Raw genomic sequence first — 20,893 nt, 5'->3', positions numbered from 1 at the left:
CCTTCATAGCCCTCTTTGGCTCACGTCAGCCACAGATGGGCTCAACATTTATAACTGTCTATAACATCTATAAGTTTAACATCTATAACTGTCTATAAGTTGTAACATCTGTAACATCATCTAAAACTGTCTATAACATCTGTAACATCCATAAGTTACTGTCCTGTCGCTGGCATAAAACACTGACAAAAGCAACTTAGGGGAGAAAGTTTTTATTTTAGCTCAGTTTCAGGTTACAATCATCGTTGCAGGGAAGCCAAGCCGGAAGGTGGAGCAGCTGGTTAAGAGCAAAGAGGGTGCTAGTGTGGGAAGTCCTTCTGTCTATGTGTTGTTTTCATTAGCAGAACAGAGCTAGGCAAGAAAACTAAACTGGATGCTGGGAGGAAGAAGACGGAGTCAAGGAGAGGCCATGTAGCCAGACACCAGAGGAGAAGACGCTCACCACCAGCTGGAACCTTGCCAGTAGGCCACAAGCCTTATGGTAAAATATAAAATAATAGAAATGGGTTGATTTCAGATGTAAGAGCTAGCCAGAAATATGCATAAGCTAATAGGCCAAACAGTGATTTAATTAGTAGTTTCTGTGTGGTTATTTCGAGTCTGGGCGACCGGGAACAAACGAGCAGCCTCCCCCAATGGTGCATTCATTCTGTGCTCAGCTCACTTTCTCTGCTCTCAACAGTCCAGGATCCTCTGCTTAGGTGATGGTTCCACCCACCACAGGCTGACCTTCTCACCTCAGTTAACATGACCTCACAGAGAGTCCCTTCCCAAGTGACTCTAGACTGTGTTGACAATCACAGCTAGGCATCATACAACCAAGGCTGCCTATCATCTCCATCCCCATAGAGCTTCAAATGGCTGGATGCCTTCACAGGAAGCGGGCAACGGGCTAGGGAAACACCTAATAATGTTTAGAAAGAGAAAGTTTAGGAAGTCTTACCCAGGTGATGGCCAGTAAAGGAAATTCTCCAGGAGAAAGTGTCCTGAAGCTAAGACCTAAAAGCTAACTAGCAGCTTGGTCGCTGGTTGTCTGATGTGCTTGCTGAGTTCCCTGAATGGATGTGAACTTACTTGGTTCACCCACTCTAGACTACAGAGACACCATCCTTGCTAGTCTTCCTGCACCCTGGGAAGAAAACTGCCAGGTCTGAGTCTTAGTGGCACTCCCGCCTTAGAAACTCACACTGATTTTCTGAAGTCTTGGTACAGATTATACACCCAGAGCCAGGAAGAAAAGATGCCTTTTTATTTCCCATGGAAACCTTCCCCCATTATTTCCCTAACATCCCCTAATTCACACAGCGAGCTGGGGGCAGACAGAAGCTCAGGCTAGCCTGCTCAGGAATCCTCCAGCACTTTCATCCATACAGAGCCAAATGTGACCCTGGTCTATAAAAACAGGAGTCCAGCCATATCTGGTTGTAGCCATACACAAAAACCTGCAAAAAGAAGCAGCCCCTGCTGACTGGAACTGTAACTCCCAGAGGTAAAATCCAGTGCGTGCAGGGCAAAGCGAACACAGGAAATGCAGATTTTGCGCTCTCTCTTGCACTGTCCAGGAAGAGGAGCCATCTCCCCAAACACTCCTGGGTTGGCAAAGGTCTTGGCCCACTAATTGGAGACATGACTCTGGTCACTGCTCACTGCCACAGGAAGGTATCCAGCTTGGACTGGGAGGAAGAATTCCCAGTCTTTATTCTCACTTTCTGTTTACTCCTGGCCTTGTGCTTAACCGGCATTGGTCGGATGATGGCTGTGTCTGTCTGGAGCCAATGTCAAGGAAGAAGCTTGGAGGGGGACTGGAATGCAGGGCAGGAAAAACAGATACACTGAGCAAGGCGCAGCTCTGCCATCTTAGGCTGCAGGCATTGGCAGTGGGAACCCTGGGGACACAGGTCAGGGCACAGTGTATGTCCCTTAGCTCAGTTCAGGCCACGGCCAAAAAAAGGATACAGGTTGGATGAATTTTGTTCGTCCTCCAAGTCCATCAAAGCCTATTCTTACCTAGGGCAGAAGGAAGACATAAGTGATCAGGAAAATGGGTGAGGGAGCTGACTGCCTTGCTCCACACAGGAGACCAGGTACCTGTGACACTCACCACATCTGTGCTGCAACGGGAAGCTGCTGTGGTCCTGTTGGTCTGTCTCTGACCCAGGACAGCATTCCGGATGAAGAGAGGGAAGGCGCCAGCCAGTTCCTCGTCTGGCTCTCCTACACAGCGCTGGCCACCCAGTGAGAGCTGGGGCTCCTATTGGGTAATGCCAGAGTCAGACTTGTTGAGCTAGACAGCAGCAAAGGACATGGGGTAGTGATAGTAACAGAGATCTGGTTATTAGGATATTTGGCCAGGTGGTGGTGGTGGCACATACCTTTAATCCCAGCACTCAGGAGGCAGAGGCAGGCAGATCTCTAAGTTCAAGACCTGCCTGGCCAACAGAGTGAGTTCCAGGACAGCCAGAGCTATACAGAGAAACCCTATCTCAAAAAACCCAAACCCAAAATCAAAAAAACAAAAACAAGCCAAATAAACAAAATAACAGATCAGGATATCTGATGCCTCAGACAAGAAGCAGAGAATAATGAATTAGGATTACAAGGATGGCTCTGATGAGTATTAGTCCTGAGCAAGGGGAGAGAACCTGAACATAGTTTGGACCCTCAGAAATAGAGTTTCTCTTTTTCTTTGTTTTTCTTTTCTTTTTTTTATTTGTTTTATATTGTTTGAGATGGTCTCACTACAGCCCAGGATGCCTCAGAACTCACTATACAGTCCAGGCAGGCCTCAAACTCAAGGTGATTCCTGAATGCTGGATTACAGGCATGAACTACCATGCCCAGTTCAGAAGTAAGGTTTTCATGGCAGTCTGGCAAGAGCTGGATGGGACTGCATGTACGTTTTCAAGGAAGCCCGGCCTTACCTGCCTGGAGACTTTAGGTATCTTCTTGAGGACATCCTGCACCGGGGAGCTATGAGAGTGAGAGGAAGGCAAGAGACAAGTAAGCAAGAAGAGGGCCACTGTGTGGCATGGCTGCCATCATGAATGCTTTGGGCAAGGTACCTCAGTGGTTTCTAACCCGAGTGCCAATCTATGAAGAGCTGAAAAGACCATGCCCCGTCTGTGGTTTCATTTCAACCTTCTCCAAGTTCTAGTCTCTACCCAGTGCTAGGAGCCAGCCAACTTACCATGCACAGGAGGACGTGCATTCGCACCCTTTTTGTTTTGTTTTGTTTTGTTTTGTTTTTAAAGATTTATTTATTTATTATGTATACAGTATTCTCAGTGCTCTGCCTGCAGGGCAGAAGAGGGCACCAGACCTCAATGGGGATGGTTGTGAACCACCATGTGGTTGCTGGGAATTGAACTCAGGACCTCTGGAAGAGCAACCAGTGCTCTTAACCTCTGAGCCATCTCTCCAGCCCCCTTTTTGTTTTTTTTTTTTTTTTTTTAAAGACAGGACTTCTCTGTAGCTTTGAGGCCTGTCCTGGAGCTCACTCTGTAGACCAGGCTGGCTTCAAACTCACAGAGATATGCTTGCCTCTGTTTCCCAAGTGCTGGAATTAAAGGCGCACATTCACACCCTCAAAGACAGAAGCTATCAAATGAGCTCAGGCCTCGTCCTGTCTGTTGGGGATTGGAGGCACCAACTCTAGAAAACCCACAGTAGTCAGCCTCCCAGTGCAACTGAGCAAGGCAGCCTGCAGAGCGCTCCCAGAGCCCCTATAGAACCTTCACAGGAAGAGCTTGTGGCAGAAGAGAACACGAGCCAGGTTGTGGCTTTCTATTCTTAGTGCCAGAGCCAGACACCATTTCCATTCCATTTCTGGGACCTTAGCAGCTAGATACTCCCTCCTGGTATTTTCCCAGCTGAGAGAGGATGGTGTCCTAAGGTTAGCCTGGTGGCTTCTCAAGCCATAAGCAAAGTAGGAAGAGAGCCTGCTGACTCTGGCTTCCTCTGCTTGTTTCTCTAACCTGTAGGCAGCCCGCATGACGGCCATAAGAAGATTCCCCATGGTTACAAGTCTGGCTCTGGTGAGGCTAAGCCAAGTTAGGGGTGTTCTATGTTCCCTCACTCCTATGTGTCTGCAATCATTGTTTCTTTTCTCTTGATTCCTCCCTCTTTCCTTCTTTGCAAAACTGGGATTGAATCCAGGGCCTTTTATATGGTAGGCAAGCACGACCACTGAGCTATATCCCCAACCTGTCCTTCACTTTTGACAGCTGAGGAGGAAGCAATACAAAGAAGCCAGAGTAAGGAGCTGAGCCAGGAAAGCCCTCGGGTGCAGTCTGCACGGCTCAGGCTTCTCATCGATATCATGTCTGTTCCTCTGCTACACGGGTGCTAAGATCGATACCATGTCTGTTCCTCTGCTACACGGGCGCTAAGCCCAGCTGGCTTGCCCTCTCATTCTCTTTCTCAGCATTGCCTAATGTAAAAATTTCTTTCTCTTATATTCAAAGTTTCATATTAGATTTCCTTAGGACTGGAGAGATGGCTCACAGATAAAAACTGCTTGCCACCACCTGTCAACCCGACTTTGGTTCTTAGTCCCCTCATAGTGCAAGGAGAAAAACAACTCCCACAAATTGTCCTTTGATCTCCATATGCATCCCCCCCCCAAACACAAAATAAATAAATGTAATTTTAAAAAATGTAAAAAGAATTCCCTTACTGGAGTAGCACAGACTCATGTATATGACAGTCGTCTTCACAGTGGCACACAGGTGTGCCTGGCCAAGGAGATGGCTTGCCCCTCCTAGCTCCCCTGCACATCCATAGCAAGTTCCACCTGTCTCCTTACAGCTCCTTATGTCTGCCAACATGGGATATTTCCCTGGATGGTAGTGTCATGGGGATCTATGGTTTGACATGGTCCTGAATTAAGCATGAACCTCAGCCGGGTGGTGGTAGCACACGCCTTTAATCCCAGCACTTGAGAGGCAGAGGCAGGAGGATCTCTGTAAGTTTACAGCCAGTCTGGTCTACAGAGCAAGTTCCAGGACAGCCAAGGCTACACTGAGAAACCCTGTCTCAAAAACAAACAGCCGGGGGTGGTGGCACACGCCTTTAATCCCAGCACTCAGGAGGCAGAGGCCGGCGGATCTCTGTGAGTTCGAGGCCATCCTGGTTTACAAGAGCTAGTGCCAGGACAGGTTCCAAAGCTACAGAGAAACCCTGTCTCAAAAAAAAAAAAAAAAAAAAAAAAAAAGCATGAACACTAGGAAAAATTCAGAGTCCCATGCTCAGGACTCCAGTGGGCAAGCATTCAAAGTATTGGGATACCTGCCCCACCACCAGTCCAGAGATGCCCTGCTGGGACTCGAGAATTCTAAGTCCCATGCCAACATCGTCTTGAGGATGACTAGAATGAATGAAACAAGCAGAAGGACTGGACACAGTAAGCGCTCAGGACAAGGAGGAAGAGGAAGCTCAAACCAAAGCTGCATTCTACTGAGCAGCCTCACTGACTACTCAGGGCTCTCAGGGCAGGACCTACAGATGGCTTAGCTCTGCCAGGGACCAACACTCACCAGGCCCTCTCCAGGCAGGGTTTCTTGGAGTGGTGCTGGGAGCTGGAGGTCTGGCTTGGAGGGGTATCCACATCGAAGGTAGCATTGAAGTCAATCTCATCACCAAAGGATGGTCGGTGGAGCTTCGGGTTCAGCATCTCCATAGGGGCTGGGCTAAAGGTAGAGATGATCTTGTTACTTGGAACTTCGATGACAACTCAGAGAGATCACAACTCCTCAAGTATCAAAGACAACTCAACTTGGCCCAGTGAGATGGCTCAGCTGGTAAAGGCTATTGTTTCCCAGCCCGAAGCCCTGAGTTCAATCCTCAGACCTACATGGTGGAAGAAGAAAAATGAATCCCTCCAGTTGTCTTCTGATACCACTTGCACGCTACGGTACACACACACCTAAACATATCCATGCACACACATGCACACATGCACGCACACATACAAACAACAACAGCAAAACATTAAAAAGAAGAAACAGAAGAGGAGAGACAGCTCAGCTCCAAGGGTTCCTAAAGCCCACCCCTGACTCAGTGTCACCTCAGAGAGAGACCTAATCTCTACAGAATAAACCAATTGGCTTCAGCCTTTGCAGTCATGTGACCATTGGTGGGTAAGGGCCAAGCCTGATGACCTGAGTTTGATCCCCAGGAGCCACATGGTGGAAGAACTGACTCCCACAAGTTACCTTCTGACCGCTCCATGTATGCCATGCAAAACATGCACACACACTTACATATAATAAAAAAATTTAACCGAATGAAAGAAAGGGTTGTTTCCCTTTGATTGACATACTCCTTTCTCAGAATTCAGTGTAAGAAGCCATTTAGATGCTGGGTGGTGGTGGCACATGCCTTTAATCCCAGCATTCAAGAAGCAGAAGCAGATGGATCTCTGTGAGTTCAAGGCCAGCATGGTCTACAAAGCAAGTTCCAGGACAGCCAGAGCTGTTACTCAGAGAAACCCTGCCCCCACTAACTACAGATGTGAGGATGTTGCCACTTATCACAGCAAACAGTATGCTAGTGGTCTGATACTTCAGGAGTCGACAATGACGAAGACACTAGATGGTGTTCTCAAGAGTAACTTTACTAACATGGAAAAATACCCCTATGGGCAACTTAAAAAGCAATATAAAAGCTGAATGTGATACCACACACCTATGATCCCAGTAAAGAAGATCATGAGTTCAAAGCCTGCCTGAGATGCATAAGTTTGAGGCTAGCAAGACTAAGCTATATATTGAGACTGCCTAAAAGAGAAAAAAAAATATAAAAATAAACGCACGTACAAGCCAGGCATTATGGCACACACCTCTAATTCCAGTCCTTAGGGGCCAGAGGCATGCGGATCTCTGTGGGTTTGAGGCCAGCCGGGTCAACATAGTGAATTCCAGGATAGTCAGGACTACACAGAGTCCCTGTCTCAAAAAACAAAACAAAACAATATATATGTCTGTACAATTACATGATTTGGGATACCCCATCCTCCATATACCTCCTGCAGAAAAAAGACTTGAAGGAAACACACCATATGTCCAACTCCCTCTGCAATTAAGCTCATAGTTTTCAAATTCTCCACTTTTCTACTTTTGTAATGAGAGCATGGTCCTCACTCTTTTTTTTTTTTTATGTATATAATATTCTGTCTGTGTGTATGCCAGTGGACCAGAAGAGGGCACCAGACCCCATTACAGATGGTTGTGAGCCACCATGTGGTTGCTGGGAATTGAACTCAGGACCTTTGGAAGAGCAGGCAGTGCTCTTAACCTCTGAGCCATCTCTCCAGCCCCTGGTCCTCACTCTTTTAGAAAACTGCAGCCAAGTAAAATTTTCTAGCCTTGCCAGACAACCCTGGCAGTACCTTCCAGCTTCCAAGGTCTGGGGAGAACTGTGAGGAATGGCAGGGACAGATCAAAGGACATTTTCCCCAGGGACTTCCCTTGGTTGCTACACGTCAGCCCTGTGCGTGCCGAGGTGTGCAGACCAGAGGAAAGGGAGCTACCTACAAATCTGGCTGGATAAGCATTCTGGGAAGCTTCTTCCTCCGTTCATCAGCACCATTCTGTAATTGCTTACCAACTCCAGCAAGTTTAGGCTAAGGAAGGAAAAGCAAACTGGAGAGACAGGCCTAGCCTGGCACTACCATCCCCCGAGTCTTACCAGTGGTACCCATGGTACATGCTCAACCTTGGCTCAAGTCAAGCTGGTCTTTTCATGTACTATCTACCACACTAAACCCAAGACTCAGGAGGCTCACACTGTCTCTCTCATTCCAACACGAAGCTCATAAGGACATATTTTCTTGTTCTCTCAGACTGTTCCAATCTTTTCTGGTATCTTCTTCCTTTGCAAATAGAAGTCTGGTTCCCTTTCTTTCATCCCTAACTCGTATCTCTCCAACACATGGAGGGAGAGCCTAGTCTCTGTGGAGAGCCTAGGACTCCATTGCTATAGTGAAGGCCTGGCTTGAGGCACTCTGAGTGATTCTATTACCTCTGAGACAATCACCTATGGCCAACTTACACAGCTTCATGACAGAGGCCTCGGGAAATGAGGCAAGAGATTCAAAGCCCTCTTGTCTAAGCCAGGGCCAAAGCCCTAGGCAGATGTTACTGTGTGGCACAGAGGCTGTCAACACCTCTTTCCTGAACTCATACCTCCTATCAGTCCTGCAAATGAAGGTCCCACTAGCCCAGAATTTAGAAGCCCTTAGAGCCCATGAGCTCTATGGCCTCCTTTCCTCAGATGGGCACCCCGGCGGGCTAAGGACTGTGCTGCAGCCTTGCTAAACTCCTGAGGGAAAAAAAGAGCAAGGTCCCTTGGAGCTGCCCCTGCCTTCCTTCAGGTTCTCCTCAGACCTAACAAGGCCAGGTCTGGCAAGGTTAAAGACAGGGCTACCTCCTGAGGCTGCCCTAAAATGACAAGCAGGGCCGGGAACATGGTTCAGTTGGCATAGTGCCAGCCTAGCATGTATGAGGCCCTGGGCTCAATCCCAGTCTACAGAAATCAGATGTGGTAGTGCAAGCCTATATCCCTAGCACTTGGGATGTAGAGCCAAGAAGATAAGGAGTTCAAGGTCATACTCAGCTACATAGTGCATTGGAGACCAGCCTGGTCTATATGAGACTCTGTTTCAAAAATATAAAATAATGGGGGCTGGAGAGATGGCCCAGAGGTTAAGAGCACTGACTGCTCTTCCAGAGGTCCTGAGTTCAATTCCCAGCATCCACATGGCAGTTCACAATCTGAAGCCCTCTTCTGGTGTACAGACACACATGCAAAGCACCTATATAAATAATAAGTAAATCTTTAAAACATGATGACAGAAGCAAAGGGTAACCCCACCATGACAAATGAAACGGGCATAATCAATAACACCCAGAGTCTTCCACAAAATCCTGAGAGAGAGAGCATGGCTAGTCCCCTATGTGAGCCTGACGAAGGAGCCAGACTTCACAGGTGGAGGCTACAAGGCATTAGGCAGGTCTGAAAACTGAGGCACTGTTCAAGAAATCATTAGCAGAGGATGAGATGAAAATAAGAGATATGGACCAGGCCCTCAGAGCTATCTTCCAGAAACATTTTCAACAGTTCCTACTGCTCCTAGGATAAAATCTCCACCTGCAAGGCTGACTTGTGAAGGCTCGCAGTGATTTGGCACACCTGCTACCCACCTCTCTCCTCCAAACCCACCTTAGCAATGCTTCAGGGACTTTGAACTCTCCACCTTCTCTGCCTGGATTTCTCCTCCTTCAGATTTAAATGGTTGTTTCATGAATGTGTCTGTACATTTCATACAGACTAGGAAAGTTTAAAATTCTTCCCAAGCTGGAGTGATGGCTCAGCAGTTAAGAGCACTGACTGCTTCTTCCTAGAAGTCCTGAGTTCAATTCTCAGCACCCACATAGTGACTCACAACCATCTGTAATGAGATCTGGTGCTCTCTTCTGGCCTGCAGGGACACATGCAGGCAGAACACTGTATATGTAATAAATAAATCTTTAAAAAAAAGATTCTTCCCAGCAACAAGTCAGTTCTTAAGGGAGAGAGACAAAGGCACTTGTAGTTCTAAGAGTTACGCCATCAGAGCATAAAGAAACCGGAAAGGCTGCTCCCAAGGAGCCAAGAGCTCTTAGATCTTAGGGCCCAAGAAGAGAGAACCTGGAATTCAGGATAAACTAGTTATAGCCAAGTTCTAAGGGCTAATGCTAAATGCAACAGTATTATTACCCAAGTTTTCATACCTAGAAAAATATGGTGAAAAAGGGGAGTTCAATCATCCTGGATACAACTTGATGAGTAGCCCAGCCTGGCTTTGGACACACAGGTTTGGCTAATCATCTAACCCCCCAGCTAATTATCCTACTAAAACAAGGCTCAAGAGGTTGGAGAGGAGCCGGGCAGTGGTGGCACACGACTTAATCCCAGCACTCGGGAGGCAGAGACAGGTGAATCTCTGTGAGTTCGAGGACAGCCTAGTCTGCAGAGCAAGTTCCAGGACAGTCTGTGAAGCCACAGAGAGAAACCCTGTCTCAAAAAATAATTTAAATTAAAAAAAAAAAAAAGGAGAGAGAATGGGGAGCTGGCATGCAGCAGGCACACCTATTATAGGAATATAGGGCACAGAGAAACCTGGGTAGTAAAAGCAAAGTCCCTAGGAACTAGAGGTGGCCCATGTGCTTGTGTTTTTCTCACAACTGTGTGGGAGGACCTGAGGTTCACGGACTAGAAGCTAGAGGGAGCACCATCAGGAGACTGTGGATAGTCTAACGAAAGATTTTGTATCCCCAGTCTTGAGGCAGCTTGGGCTCTAAAGTTTTTTTCTACAGTGGATGGTTTCTGAGACTGTCATTCCCCCAAGGGCGCATACTATACTTGCTTAAGCTCCTGACAAGACCCTCATGTTACATGGGACCTCAGAGAAGGAATGGCCAATGCTGGATGAGGTGGGAGGAAGGTTCAGGAACAGTGCATACTGGGTTGTCAACCCGATAGTGGACAATAGCAGATCAGGCATCTATCATATTTCCACAGCTCTCAGTCCAACCTAAACTGGAACAGGCAGGTAAGTTTGGCTCCAGAGAGATGCTGAGGACAATAATAGCTAATGAGGAGGCTCAAAGGATAAGGGCACTTGCTGCACAAGTCTGGCACTTGAGTTAGATCCCTCAACCCATGGAAAGGTGGAAGGAGAGAACTGACTCCACAGAGTTGTGCTCTGACCTCCACATCCAGTGTGACATGCACGACCACATGTACATACATACTGCAAAGTGGTCCAAGAAGACATTCGGTGTAGGCCTGTGACTTCACATGCGCGCACACACACACACACACACACACACACACACACACACACACACGCAGGCAAGCACACACGTGCTCTCTCTCTCCCAAGACCCTGGGGCTTCCACATGCACATACACATATACACCCCCCCCACACACACACACTTCAAGTGCTATCTGGTAGAGGAGGCTGGCCAGGACAACAGAGCCTTTAGTGAGGAAAGAGCTGGGGCACAGGCAGAAGCAGGAAGAAGTGTTCTCTTATGGCTGTGACACTGCAGGACTCTAAGAAACCACTTAAGTCTAAACCAGTTCCATCAATGTCCCAAGATCCAGTATCCAGGCTCTATGATGTGGAGTCAGGGGCACAGTGTCCAGGAACAAAGTGGAGTGCTGGAAGACAATGAATGTATGAATTTCACAGGCAAGAAGAGGGGCATATTGATTTGTCAAAAGATATTGAAAAACTCTGGGTCCTTGACAGTGATTTTTAATCTGCTTGGGTCCTCTAGTGGGAAGAAGACAGCCTTGAGGATGTTCCTAGCCAGCCTGGTTCTGCGAAAACTCAGATTAACTTGTTCCTGGTAGGGACACCAATCCCTGGGTCTTTGCCTTTTGGCTCCCTCTGCTGGCCACCTTAAAGCACACATTCCTGAACCAGAGGAAATAATTTTATATTCATTCATTCATTCATTCATTCATTCATTTTGGTTTTTTGAGAGAGGGTTTCTCTGTAGCTTTGGAGCCTGTCCTAGAACTCATTCTGCAGACTAGACTGGTCTGGAACTCACAGATTCACCTGCCTCTGCCTCCTGAGTGCTGGGATTAAAGGTTGTATGCCACCAAGGTCCAGTCAAGAGGGAGTTATTTGAGAGCGAGTGCTTTCAGGTTTGTTTCAGGAATGGGGGCAGAAAGATGCATGTGGTAAGAAACTCCAGGATATACCAAGATTGCCAGGCTCCTGCCCCATCCTGAGACTACTCAAAGGCCTTCTCTAACCTTTCCTTATCAGATCCTAAATTTTCTCAAAGCTGGTGGCTGGCTTTCTGGCCAAAAAGTCCACAAACACTACCTATCTCACCAAAGCCATGCATAAAGGCTCTCTCAGCTGAGGATCCTTGCATCACCCCAGAAGGCTAACAAACCTCTCCAAAACCAGGCGGCTGACAGTCTCACTGGTCACCGGAGGCAGGTTCAAGGTTCCCTGTAGCATCGTTAGCTTCTTTCTTAGGCTCTGGAGGAAATGGAGAAAAACGTGAGAGAAAGGCTGAGGTACCGAGGACAACACCTGTGGGAAGGGTCCTGGGAACAGAGCAAGGGCTAAGTGCCCAACACCAGCCTTCAGAACTCCTCCTTGGGAAAGTCCTTGCTCTGGGGATGAGGAACCTTGGAGGTAGGATCTCAGCAGATCATAAAGGAAGATCCACGGTGCTATTGTATTGGCCCCCTGCTGAGGAGCCACAAGCTGTAGGCCAGATGAGGGCTAGGCACATATCCTGACCCACCTCCTTGACCCAGGAGGATAAAAAGAGCCCAGAACCACCACCCCTGACTGGTATACAGATTCCCGGGCAGAAACAGTCCAGTGCTACTCTTGGAGGCACATAAACAACCCCGTCTCCCCTTCTCACAAGGCCAGGAGTCTCACCGCGATCTCCTTGTCAGCGTTCTGTAAATCCTTCTGGGTTGACTTCAGTTCTAACTTGGCCTGATCCAGCTCAGCGTAGACAGTCTTCAGCTGCAACAAATAACAACCGGTGGGTCCACATGGCCTGTCCTCTACCTTCTGCCACCCAGTGGATGGTCAGGGTACTCTAAAAGAAACTACGTGGATGAGAGAAACCCCAGACCCTTGCGGACAGGCTCAACCAGGTATATACACATTGAGCTGCCTGGGAACAGCTGGCCCAAGAACCCTCACATTTGGGATAGGGTAAAAGACCTCTGAAGCTGTCACACTTGAGGACCGTGCTCTCCAAGCCAGCTAAAAATGTGCCTAGGGACCAAGAAGAGCAAGAGGTAGCATAAGCGTGTGGTGGGGGCATAGCTCCATGAATTGGCCCCCCAAGGACACAAGCCACAGAGGCAGAGACAATGAACAGTAAAAACTAGTAATTAATGTCTATAGGCCACCTCCACTAGCCCACTGGAGTCGGGCTGGATGGCCTAGCTCAGGAGACCCAGGTGAACACGACAAACGAAGACCGGCGTCTCCTTTCCCTGTTGTCCCCCGTCAGTTACCTTGCTCCTAGAGGAGGCCAGGTCCTTCTTCAACTTGTCAGCCAGCTCTCCTGAGGCCCTCCGTGCTTCTTTCAGATTCTCATACTCTCTGCAAAGTGGCCATGAGGAAAGATGTCAGGACAGTACACCCTGACACCACAGCACCACCTAACAAAGGCCTCGCTCAGAGCCTTAGTCCTTCTCAGTCTCCTCTGTCCTGGTGGCCCCTGGCAGGTCTGCATAGATTTTACTGAGGTCAGGAAACAAAAACTGTCCTCTCTTGTCCTGCAGGAACTGTGATTAGAGAGAACATGCAAGGAGCTCTGGCCTCACTAGGGGGCTCCCTACACCCCAAATGGAGGCATTTGAATTCTCTGTGCCTGTCAGTCAAATGGCTCCTTTCTCCCAACTTCACATCATCATACTGGAGAATACGGGCAGTTTCTCATCAAAGCCACACGGGGTCAGAACAGTGCTGATGGGAAACAGACTTCGGATACCGAGAGGGGCTCACAGTTGGGAGCTGCATGAGTTTCTCAGAGACCACACTGTGAGCCGGGCAATGGTGGCGCAGGCCTTTAATCCCAGCACTCAGGAGGCAGAGGCAGGTGATCTCTAGGAGTTCGAGGCCAGCCTGGTCTACAAGAGCTAGTTCCAGGACAGGCTCCAAAGCTACAGAAAAACTCTGTCTCAAACAAAACAAAACAGAAACACTTAGAATCCACACTCTGTTCTCCTAGCAATTCTAAGGTAAGTCTCTATCTCCATGCAAGAAAGTGGAAATCAGAGAGACCTCCAAAGCAGCCTAAGAGCTGGAGTTTACCCTACGACAATATGGTTCTAGAAATTGTTCTTCATACCATCTGCTTTACAGAAGATGGCAGCAGATATACAAATCTGGGGAATCATAGCTAGTTCTTGGCCTTACATACTTCTTGAGGGACACGCAGTACACAGCCAGCTGCTCCACCGCCGACTGTCCCACACCCATGTCTCGGATCATCTCCTCCACCTCAGACCGCTGGCTCTGGAGCAGGAGCTCAATCCTGAAAAACATTCCCGGCCCACGGCATTTGAAATCTGGAGGCTGATGGTTAGTCTGCCTCCCTTTGCTGCCGTTGCTATGGCAACAGCCTGGGCTGCTAGGATGCTTTAGCAGGTGGGTGTGCCCAAGGAAAGGTTCCACAGCAGAGCTGAGCTCAGCTCCAGGGATGTTGCTGAGGAAAAGAGGTGCTAACAGGGGACTTCAAGGGCAGGGCCTTCATGTGGAGAGGTCCCTGGGGGGAACATGGCAGGCACAGGCAACTGTTGGCCGCAGCACAAGAGTACCCATAAGAAGTTAAGGGGCCATAGAGGATAAGAGAGGAAACCTGTGTCCACAGGCTCCTGGACATGAGTCAAAGGTGACCAAACCCCATTTCCAGCTGCAGTTCTGAGAACACACCCTTTTCCCAGGGGCCCCCAGTGTGAAAGCACAGTACAGAAACCAGCTATGAACTCACTGCTCCATGGTTTTCATCTTGCTCTTGAGTCGGCGGGCCTCCTCCCGAGCTTGCTTGGTCTCATCCTGTTGCTGCTCAAGGAACTTCATCTGTTTCTGGAGAGCAAGCACACCCATGCATCTCCTTGGAACCACAGTCACTGAGAGCTATGCAGACCACCTTTTGTTTGGTTGGTTTTGGCTTTTGACAGGGTTTCGCACACCCCAGGTTGCCTATGAACTCACTATGTAGCCAAGGATGACCATGAACCCTGATCTTCTGCCTCTACTCCCCAAGTACTGGGATTATAGCAGAGTGCATCTCCAGACCTGGACCTGGCTATCTTTTGAAGATGTTGACAAACATGTATCTCCAAATCGTAAGATATAAAACCCGTAAGTAAGGGCTCCTCATGCTGAGCTATTCTGTGTTCTCTGTGTGTGTGTCTGAGAAGTGCTGGGAACCCCCTCATGCCAACCTGTGTGTGTGTGCGCATGCATGTGTGCATGTGTGTGCCTGTGAAGTGCTGGGAACCCAACCCAGGCTTTGCACTATAGCTCTCACTTGGCCTACGCTTTTGTTGCTAAGACACTTCAGGGCACTGTATCTTCACCTCTGGAGATGCGCCTTGCTATAGGCACAGTTCAGTGGCTCAGGCCTACTGTGGGCTGCCAAGATTCTATGGTCTGGGTCTCATGGTACATACTTGCTATAATATGACTGAAGAAGCCAAGAGCACAAACTCATCTCTCATCTAGACACAAGGACAAGAAGCGCCAAGGATAGGATAGGAGAGCCAGGTCAGGGACTGTCCTCAGCGGAGACACTCCATCTCTGGCCTGGGAATGTTCTGCAACCTGGTGCTAGCTTGTTCCCTCCCACCGGGCAGGACATGTGATTGATGCAGAAACAGAAAATGAATATCCTCGGGCCTTGTCTGCTCATGAGGATGGCTCCTATCCCTTTCAAATGGCACCCAGCAAGGGCTGCTCCTGCCTACAAGACTAGAATATCAATCGTGAGTTCAGATCAATCGCCTCACGGCCCTTGGAGAGCAGGGGGCTCATGAACCCAGGCTGATACAAAATTCATCTGGGCCTAGGCCTGCTTGCTCTGTGGCTTTGATCTGCTCGGTCAGCTCGGCACAGCGGACTTCAAAGGCCTTTGCTCCTCCCTAGGATGCTGTTTGATCCGGCTCCAGAGAGCAGCCCCGCCAAGGACTAGAGTCCTAATGGAAGATTCTTCAGACTGGCCTCATCAGTAGAGTAGGAGCTACTTTTAGAAACACAGCCCAGCCTACTCAGGTCTCCGTTGAGCAGGCCCTCTGTGAAGTGCTGGCAAGGCCTTGTTACCTGGTACAAAATCTACAAATACAGCCATCATAGCCCCTTTTCTTATGAACTTGATAGGTACGGTACGGAAGGGGCTTGGGAAGAAGAGATTTGCCTTCACCTTACCACTGTCTAAACAAAGGTATATTTTGAGGCAGAACTATTAGATCTGACTAGAGCTGTGAACGCAGGCTAGGGATGGTGGTGCACACATTTACTCTCGGCACTTGGGGAGGCAGGAGCAGGCAGATCACTGTGTATTCCAAGCACAGGACTGTGGCTATACTTCCCCACTGACCCTGAGGACTTACTTTAAGAGTGGAACACAGCATCTCTGTCTTCTCTAAGGCATTCTGCAGGGACTCCACAGTGGCATTGCGTTCTTCCAATGTGTCCCGTAGAGTGTCGATAATGGCCTGGCTGTCCCGTTTCTCCCTCTCTGGAGCAAGGGCAGAGAAAAGCAAGGCAAAGGCCCATCCATGCATGACAACCTTGACCCTTGAATTTAAGCAACTTATCCCTGAGCCAGGTAAGAATAAGGTGAGGCCTGAAAGTTAGGTGGCCTGCTTTTCTCTCCGCTATGCACCAAGAAAACTAAGCTAGGGCTTTCACCTAAGAGACAAGCTCTCCTTTTTCCTGTGTGAACTATTTGGGTAGATCTCACTGTTCCCCACTCCTGCAGCTCTAATTAATTCATCATTACACAACTCAAGCAAATCCCTGCTAAACTCAGCATCTGAGCCCTGAAGATACAAACTCATCAGGTAGGACCCTGCCAAATCTGGTCCTGGGCAAGAAGTTTGAAACAGTGAAAAGAGGCTGCCTTGGCCCAGGTGGACAGTTTCAGCCGCCTTCTGCTCTTTGGCTGGTTATAAGGGCTGGCAAGACAAAGGAGGAAGAACATCTGGCTTTCCCCTTAGGTCCTCTCTCCAACAATCGAGTCAGGGGCTTCCCAGGGCCTCTTGTCGCTTGTTAATTTACCTTTGTGGGAAAGCTGGGCTCTAATACTGTCCAGTTCATTCTGCAAGACAATACACACAATAAATGACAAGAACACATTTCAGCTAGCCTCCATATGGGCCCCCATAAGGCTGTGCAGAGCCCCAGGATCAATGAAGACTGTTGGTCCAGGAAAGGACCCAATACACTTCAAGGTCAAGTCAACAGAGAGATGCACATTGTTTTATGTTTATGATTTCTTTGTTTGTTTTGAGACAGTCTCACTAGATAGCTCAGGCTGTCCTAGAACTCATTATGTACACCAAGCTGGCCTTGAACTCACAGAAATCCACATGCCTCTGCCTCCCAAGTGCTGGGATTTAAGGCATATGGGACATTTTTTATTTTTTTTTATTTTTTATTTTTTTTTGGTTTTACGAGACAGGGTTTCTCTGTCGTTTTGGAGCCTGTCCTGGAACTAGCTCTTGTAGACCAGGCTGGTCTCGAACTCACAGAGATCCGCCTGCTTCTGCTTCCCGAGTGCTGATTAAAGGCATGCGCCACCACTGCCAGGCATGGGACATTTTTTAAAAAGATTTATTTACTTTTGGGCTGAAGAGGTGGCTTAGAGGTTGAGAGCACTGGCTGCTCTTCTAGAGACCTGAATTCAATTCCCTGCAATCACATGGTGGCTCACAACCATATATTAATGAAATCTGATGCCCTCTTCTAGCATATGGACAGACACAGCACTCATATACATAATCTTTTTAAAAAAGATTATTTTTATTTTATGTGTATCAATGTTTTGTCTGCATTTATGTCAGGGCATCATGTATTCACATTGCCTATTGGGGACAGAAGACGGTGTCAGATTCCCATGTGGGTGCTGGGAACCAAGCCCTGTCATTTGTAAGAACAGCCAGCGCCTGTAAACCCTGAGCCATCTCTCCAGCTCCTTTCTGAGCCTTTTAGAAAGGTAGGTGAGATGCACATAGTGAATCCCGCAGGAAGTGAAGCTTGGCTGCTGGCTGGCTGGTCAAGAGCAGAGGCTTCCAGGGCTCCTGGCCCAGCAGTAGCCTCCCTCAGCCCCAGAATACTCGCTGCACTCACAAGGGACACAGAACAGAGACGGCCACTCCGCTCTGAACCATCACCAGTTCTCTCCATCGTGGGCTTTGCCTGCTTTGTGTACCTCCCTCTAAGCTCCAGGCTGACTCTGAGAAGCTGGGGTAGAATTACATCCAGCTCCCATTTGGGAGTGTGGAGAACTCAATGCCTCTAGGAGCAAGAGATGCCTATAGCCACAGTCAGGAGAACAAGGATTTTTACAGCACACTTCCAGGCATACTTTCCTCCAGACCACCTTTGAAAGGTTATCAGAAGACCCAGGATTTCACATGACCAGTGGTAAGCCCCTGACTACCAGCTCAGGGCTCTGGGAGTAGGAGCTCCTGCATTGGGCAGCATAGACCACACAATTGGGAATGGAAATGGTAGATCTGCCTGCGAACAAACACCGGCTGCTGCAGCTCCCATCTCTCCAAGGTCCTTCCACACCTCAGCAGGATGCCTTGAAGTCCTGGCTCCAAACTATTCAAGATGCTGCCTCCCTGTCTCACAAACTTGGCTTTGAAAGCTGAAAAGACTGGAGCTGCCTTTGTTGTCTTCATCACAGGGAGAACACCTCTTAAAACTAGGAGCAGTTACCATGACGATGAACAGGCTGGCTCCAAACACAAAAGCTCCGACCATTTTGAGGCAAGGAGGTTCCAAGGACATCACATTGCCCAGGGGGCTAAGGTCTAATGAGTTGTAATCTGACAGATTCCCAGCAAATTAACCCTTAGCATTCAGCAAGCACTTGGAAACCCCAACCCAATTTTCCTCATGACATCCTGAAAATCTAGCTCCCTCACACAAAACAAGGAAATCTTAGATTTGGAGGGGAAACAGGAGAAGATAGAAGGCAACCTGGTTACCCTCCCCATAGTCAGGCTAAAAATCTTGATTTCTGGGGCTTTGCCCTCTATGGCTGGGTTTGGAAAGGCCCAGGCATCTGCCTTTACACCATGTTCTCTAGGCACCTTTGAGGCACAGGCAGGTTAAGGAATGGTGGATTTACACAGCTTCCCTGACTAGTGAGAATGGAAGAATTTCTTAATGTGTCACTAACTGTTCAGCACAAAAGCATGCTGGGCAGGAAGGCTCGAAGTCCTCGAAGTCCTTCATAAGGCAAGGGCCTTCAGAGAGGCGTGTGATCCTCCAGTCCAAATTGCCCTGAATGCCCAAGGGGAGTTCTCAGTCATGGGCCCCTTTCCTCTTATAGTATACGCCTCTGATGACTGTCTCAAAGCCACCTGCCCTCACCCTGACAGCTCTGCCAAGTCTTTGTTCCACAGGCCTAGCTCCATCTAACACTCTAGGCACCTTCTCAAGTGGAAGTGAAAAGTGAACTCTTAGAAGGTTTGGAATCCAATAGAATGAGATAAATCCTGGGTACCTTTAAGAATTCTGCATCCAAGAGACTCTCCTCTTCCTGGGCAAGGTCAAAGAAAAGTTTATTGATAATAGCCTTTTTGCCAACCTGGATGGGAGAACAAGACAGAGAACAACGGTGGAGTGAGGTCAAAGGTGAGGAGGAAAGATTACCCGTGGCTTTGGCTGCCGGCCACATGTGCCAGGCCTGCTCTCAGGCCTAACTTTTCAGCACATATCCTTTTGAGTGAGAAGACCTCTTTCTACACGTACCCAGAGTCAGGACTGCTGGTCTGCTGGTGGCTGAAGACATGTCGCTGCAGACAACACTTATGAGTGCTTAAAAGATTCTTCAACTTTATGCACGGGAACATTTGTTAAACACTGAAGGAGGCCAAATGCACACAAGAGAAGCACAACTGAGAAGGTTACACCATGGGTGTAAGTAAGCCTCCAGAGTGACTTATGGGCATCTGTGAGAACCAACTGGCCTCAAACCAAGGGGGGCAAAAAGGTCAGAATATTTCTATTTCAGAGATGTCTTCCCCATCCCTGTTTTCTAGAAAGAAGGTCTTTAGCTGAGACCCACACTCCATCATCCTTACCTGGATTCTACACTGTGGGCAGGTCCGACTTGGTGCTGTCTCAAACCACTGGATTAGGCTACAATGAAAACAATAAAAGACAAGTAATCCTCACATGGCTGGGGATACAGGTCACATGGCCACTGCTGTTAGCACCCCTTTGCCCCAACACCTGCCTGACTGCAATGGAATGACTTTCTGTAAGGGCTGCACAGTGCTCGGTTGGCTGTGGTTTGGGGTTTGGAGGCTTGGCCAAAGGCTATTCTTTGCAATCTGGGCTGCAGAATGTACATGACAGACAAAACTCAGAGTCTCTCAGGAGGCAGAACTTCTGTTAGAAACTTCTGTTACTTTAAGTTAGAACTCTAAGGGCTACACAACCCAGATTTACATAATTTACCAGTATAGTCCAGCAAAACTCAGGTTTTTTTTTTTTTTTTTTTTTTTTTTTGGTTTTTTTCAAGACAGGGTTTCTCTGTAGTTTTGGTGCTTGTCCCGGAACTAGCTCTTGTAGACCAGGCTGGCCTCGAACTCCCAGAGATCCGCCTGCCTCTGCCTCCCGAGTGCTGGGATTAAAGGTGTGCACCACCACCGCCTGGCCAAAACTCAGGTCTTAAAAATTAACTGAAACAGCCTCCTGCAGGTGTGGTGGTACCTACCTGTAATCCTAGCATTAGGCAGGAGAATTATACAGAGAGAAAGAAAGAGAAGAAAGAGAGAGAGAGAGACTTGGGGCAGACTTCTTCACCCCAGGAATGAGAGACAAACAAACTCCTCTTTGAAAAGTGGTACCATTTCCTACGGCCAATTCTTTCCTATAAATACATTTTTAAAACTACAAATATATTCAAAGGCCACGTACAACACAAAATTAAGGCTAACAAGAAAAAGTGGAATAGTTAACTAAGAAGCATATTATCAATGAATCATTAAAATATAATGAAGAGAAGTTAGACACATGCACAAAAGCATATTCTGCATGATCTCATCTGTATAAAAGGAAAAACAGGCAAAGTGGTACCGTTAGGAGTGTGTGGGTGCTGACA

At 48.2% G+C, this 20,893-nt stretch overlaps 1 protein-coding gene across 1 annotated transcript in view; it reads right to left on the bottom strand.

Moving 5' to 3' along the window:
- Positions 1 to 236: 236 nt before the first annotated feature.
- Positions 237 to 20,893, bottom strand: part of Traip (TRAF interacting protein) — a 29,067-nt gene continuing 8,410 nt past the window's right edge. The window contains exons 2-15 of the mRNA XM_050139672.1: positions 19,869 to 19,926; positions 19,289 to 19,372; positions 16,828 to 16,867; positions 16,158 to 16,285; positions 14,537 to 14,631; positions 13,967 to 14,080; positions 13,056 to 13,143; positions 12,463 to 12,552; positions 11,960 to 12,048; positions 5,535 to 5,687; positions 2,922 to 2,970; positions 2,102 to 2,251; positions 1,957 to 2,007; positions 237 to 1,766 (exon numbers count right to left, since the gene is read on the bottom strand). Coding sequence (XP_049995629.1) covers positions 1,644 to 1,766; positions 1,957 to 2,007; positions 2,102 to 2,251; positions 2,922 to 2,970; positions 5,535 to 5,687; positions 11,960 to 12,048; positions 12,463 to 12,552; positions 13,056 to 13,143; positions 13,967 to 14,080; positions 14,537 to 14,631; positions 16,158 to 16,285; positions 16,828 to 16,867; positions 19,289 to 19,372; positions 19,869 to 19,926 — 1,312 coding nt within the window. The 3' untranslated portion in view covers positions 237 to 1,643. The remainder of the gene's footprint in view (positions 1,767 to 1,956; positions 2,008 to 2,101; positions 2,252 to 2,921; positions 2,971 to 5,534; positions 5,688 to 11,959; positions 12,049 to 12,462; positions 12,553 to 13,055; positions 13,144 to 13,966; positions 14,081 to 14,536; positions 14,632 to 16,157; positions 16,286 to 16,827; positions 16,868 to 19,288; positions 19,373 to 19,868; positions 19,927 to 20,893) is intronic.

This window comes from Alexandromys fortis, unplaced genomic scaffold (assembly GCF_014885135.2).
Source record: "Alexandromys fortis isolate MF-2015 unplaced genomic scaffold, M_Fortis_MF-2015_v1.1 scaffold_36, whole genome shotgun sequence".
Classification (NCBI taxonomy): Eukaryota; Metazoa; Chordata; class Mammalia; order Rodentia; family Cricetidae; genus Alexandromys; species Alexandromys fortis.
The sequence above is the reverse complement of the archived record's forward strand: the minus strand, read 5'-3'. Positions and strand labels throughout refer to the sequence as shown.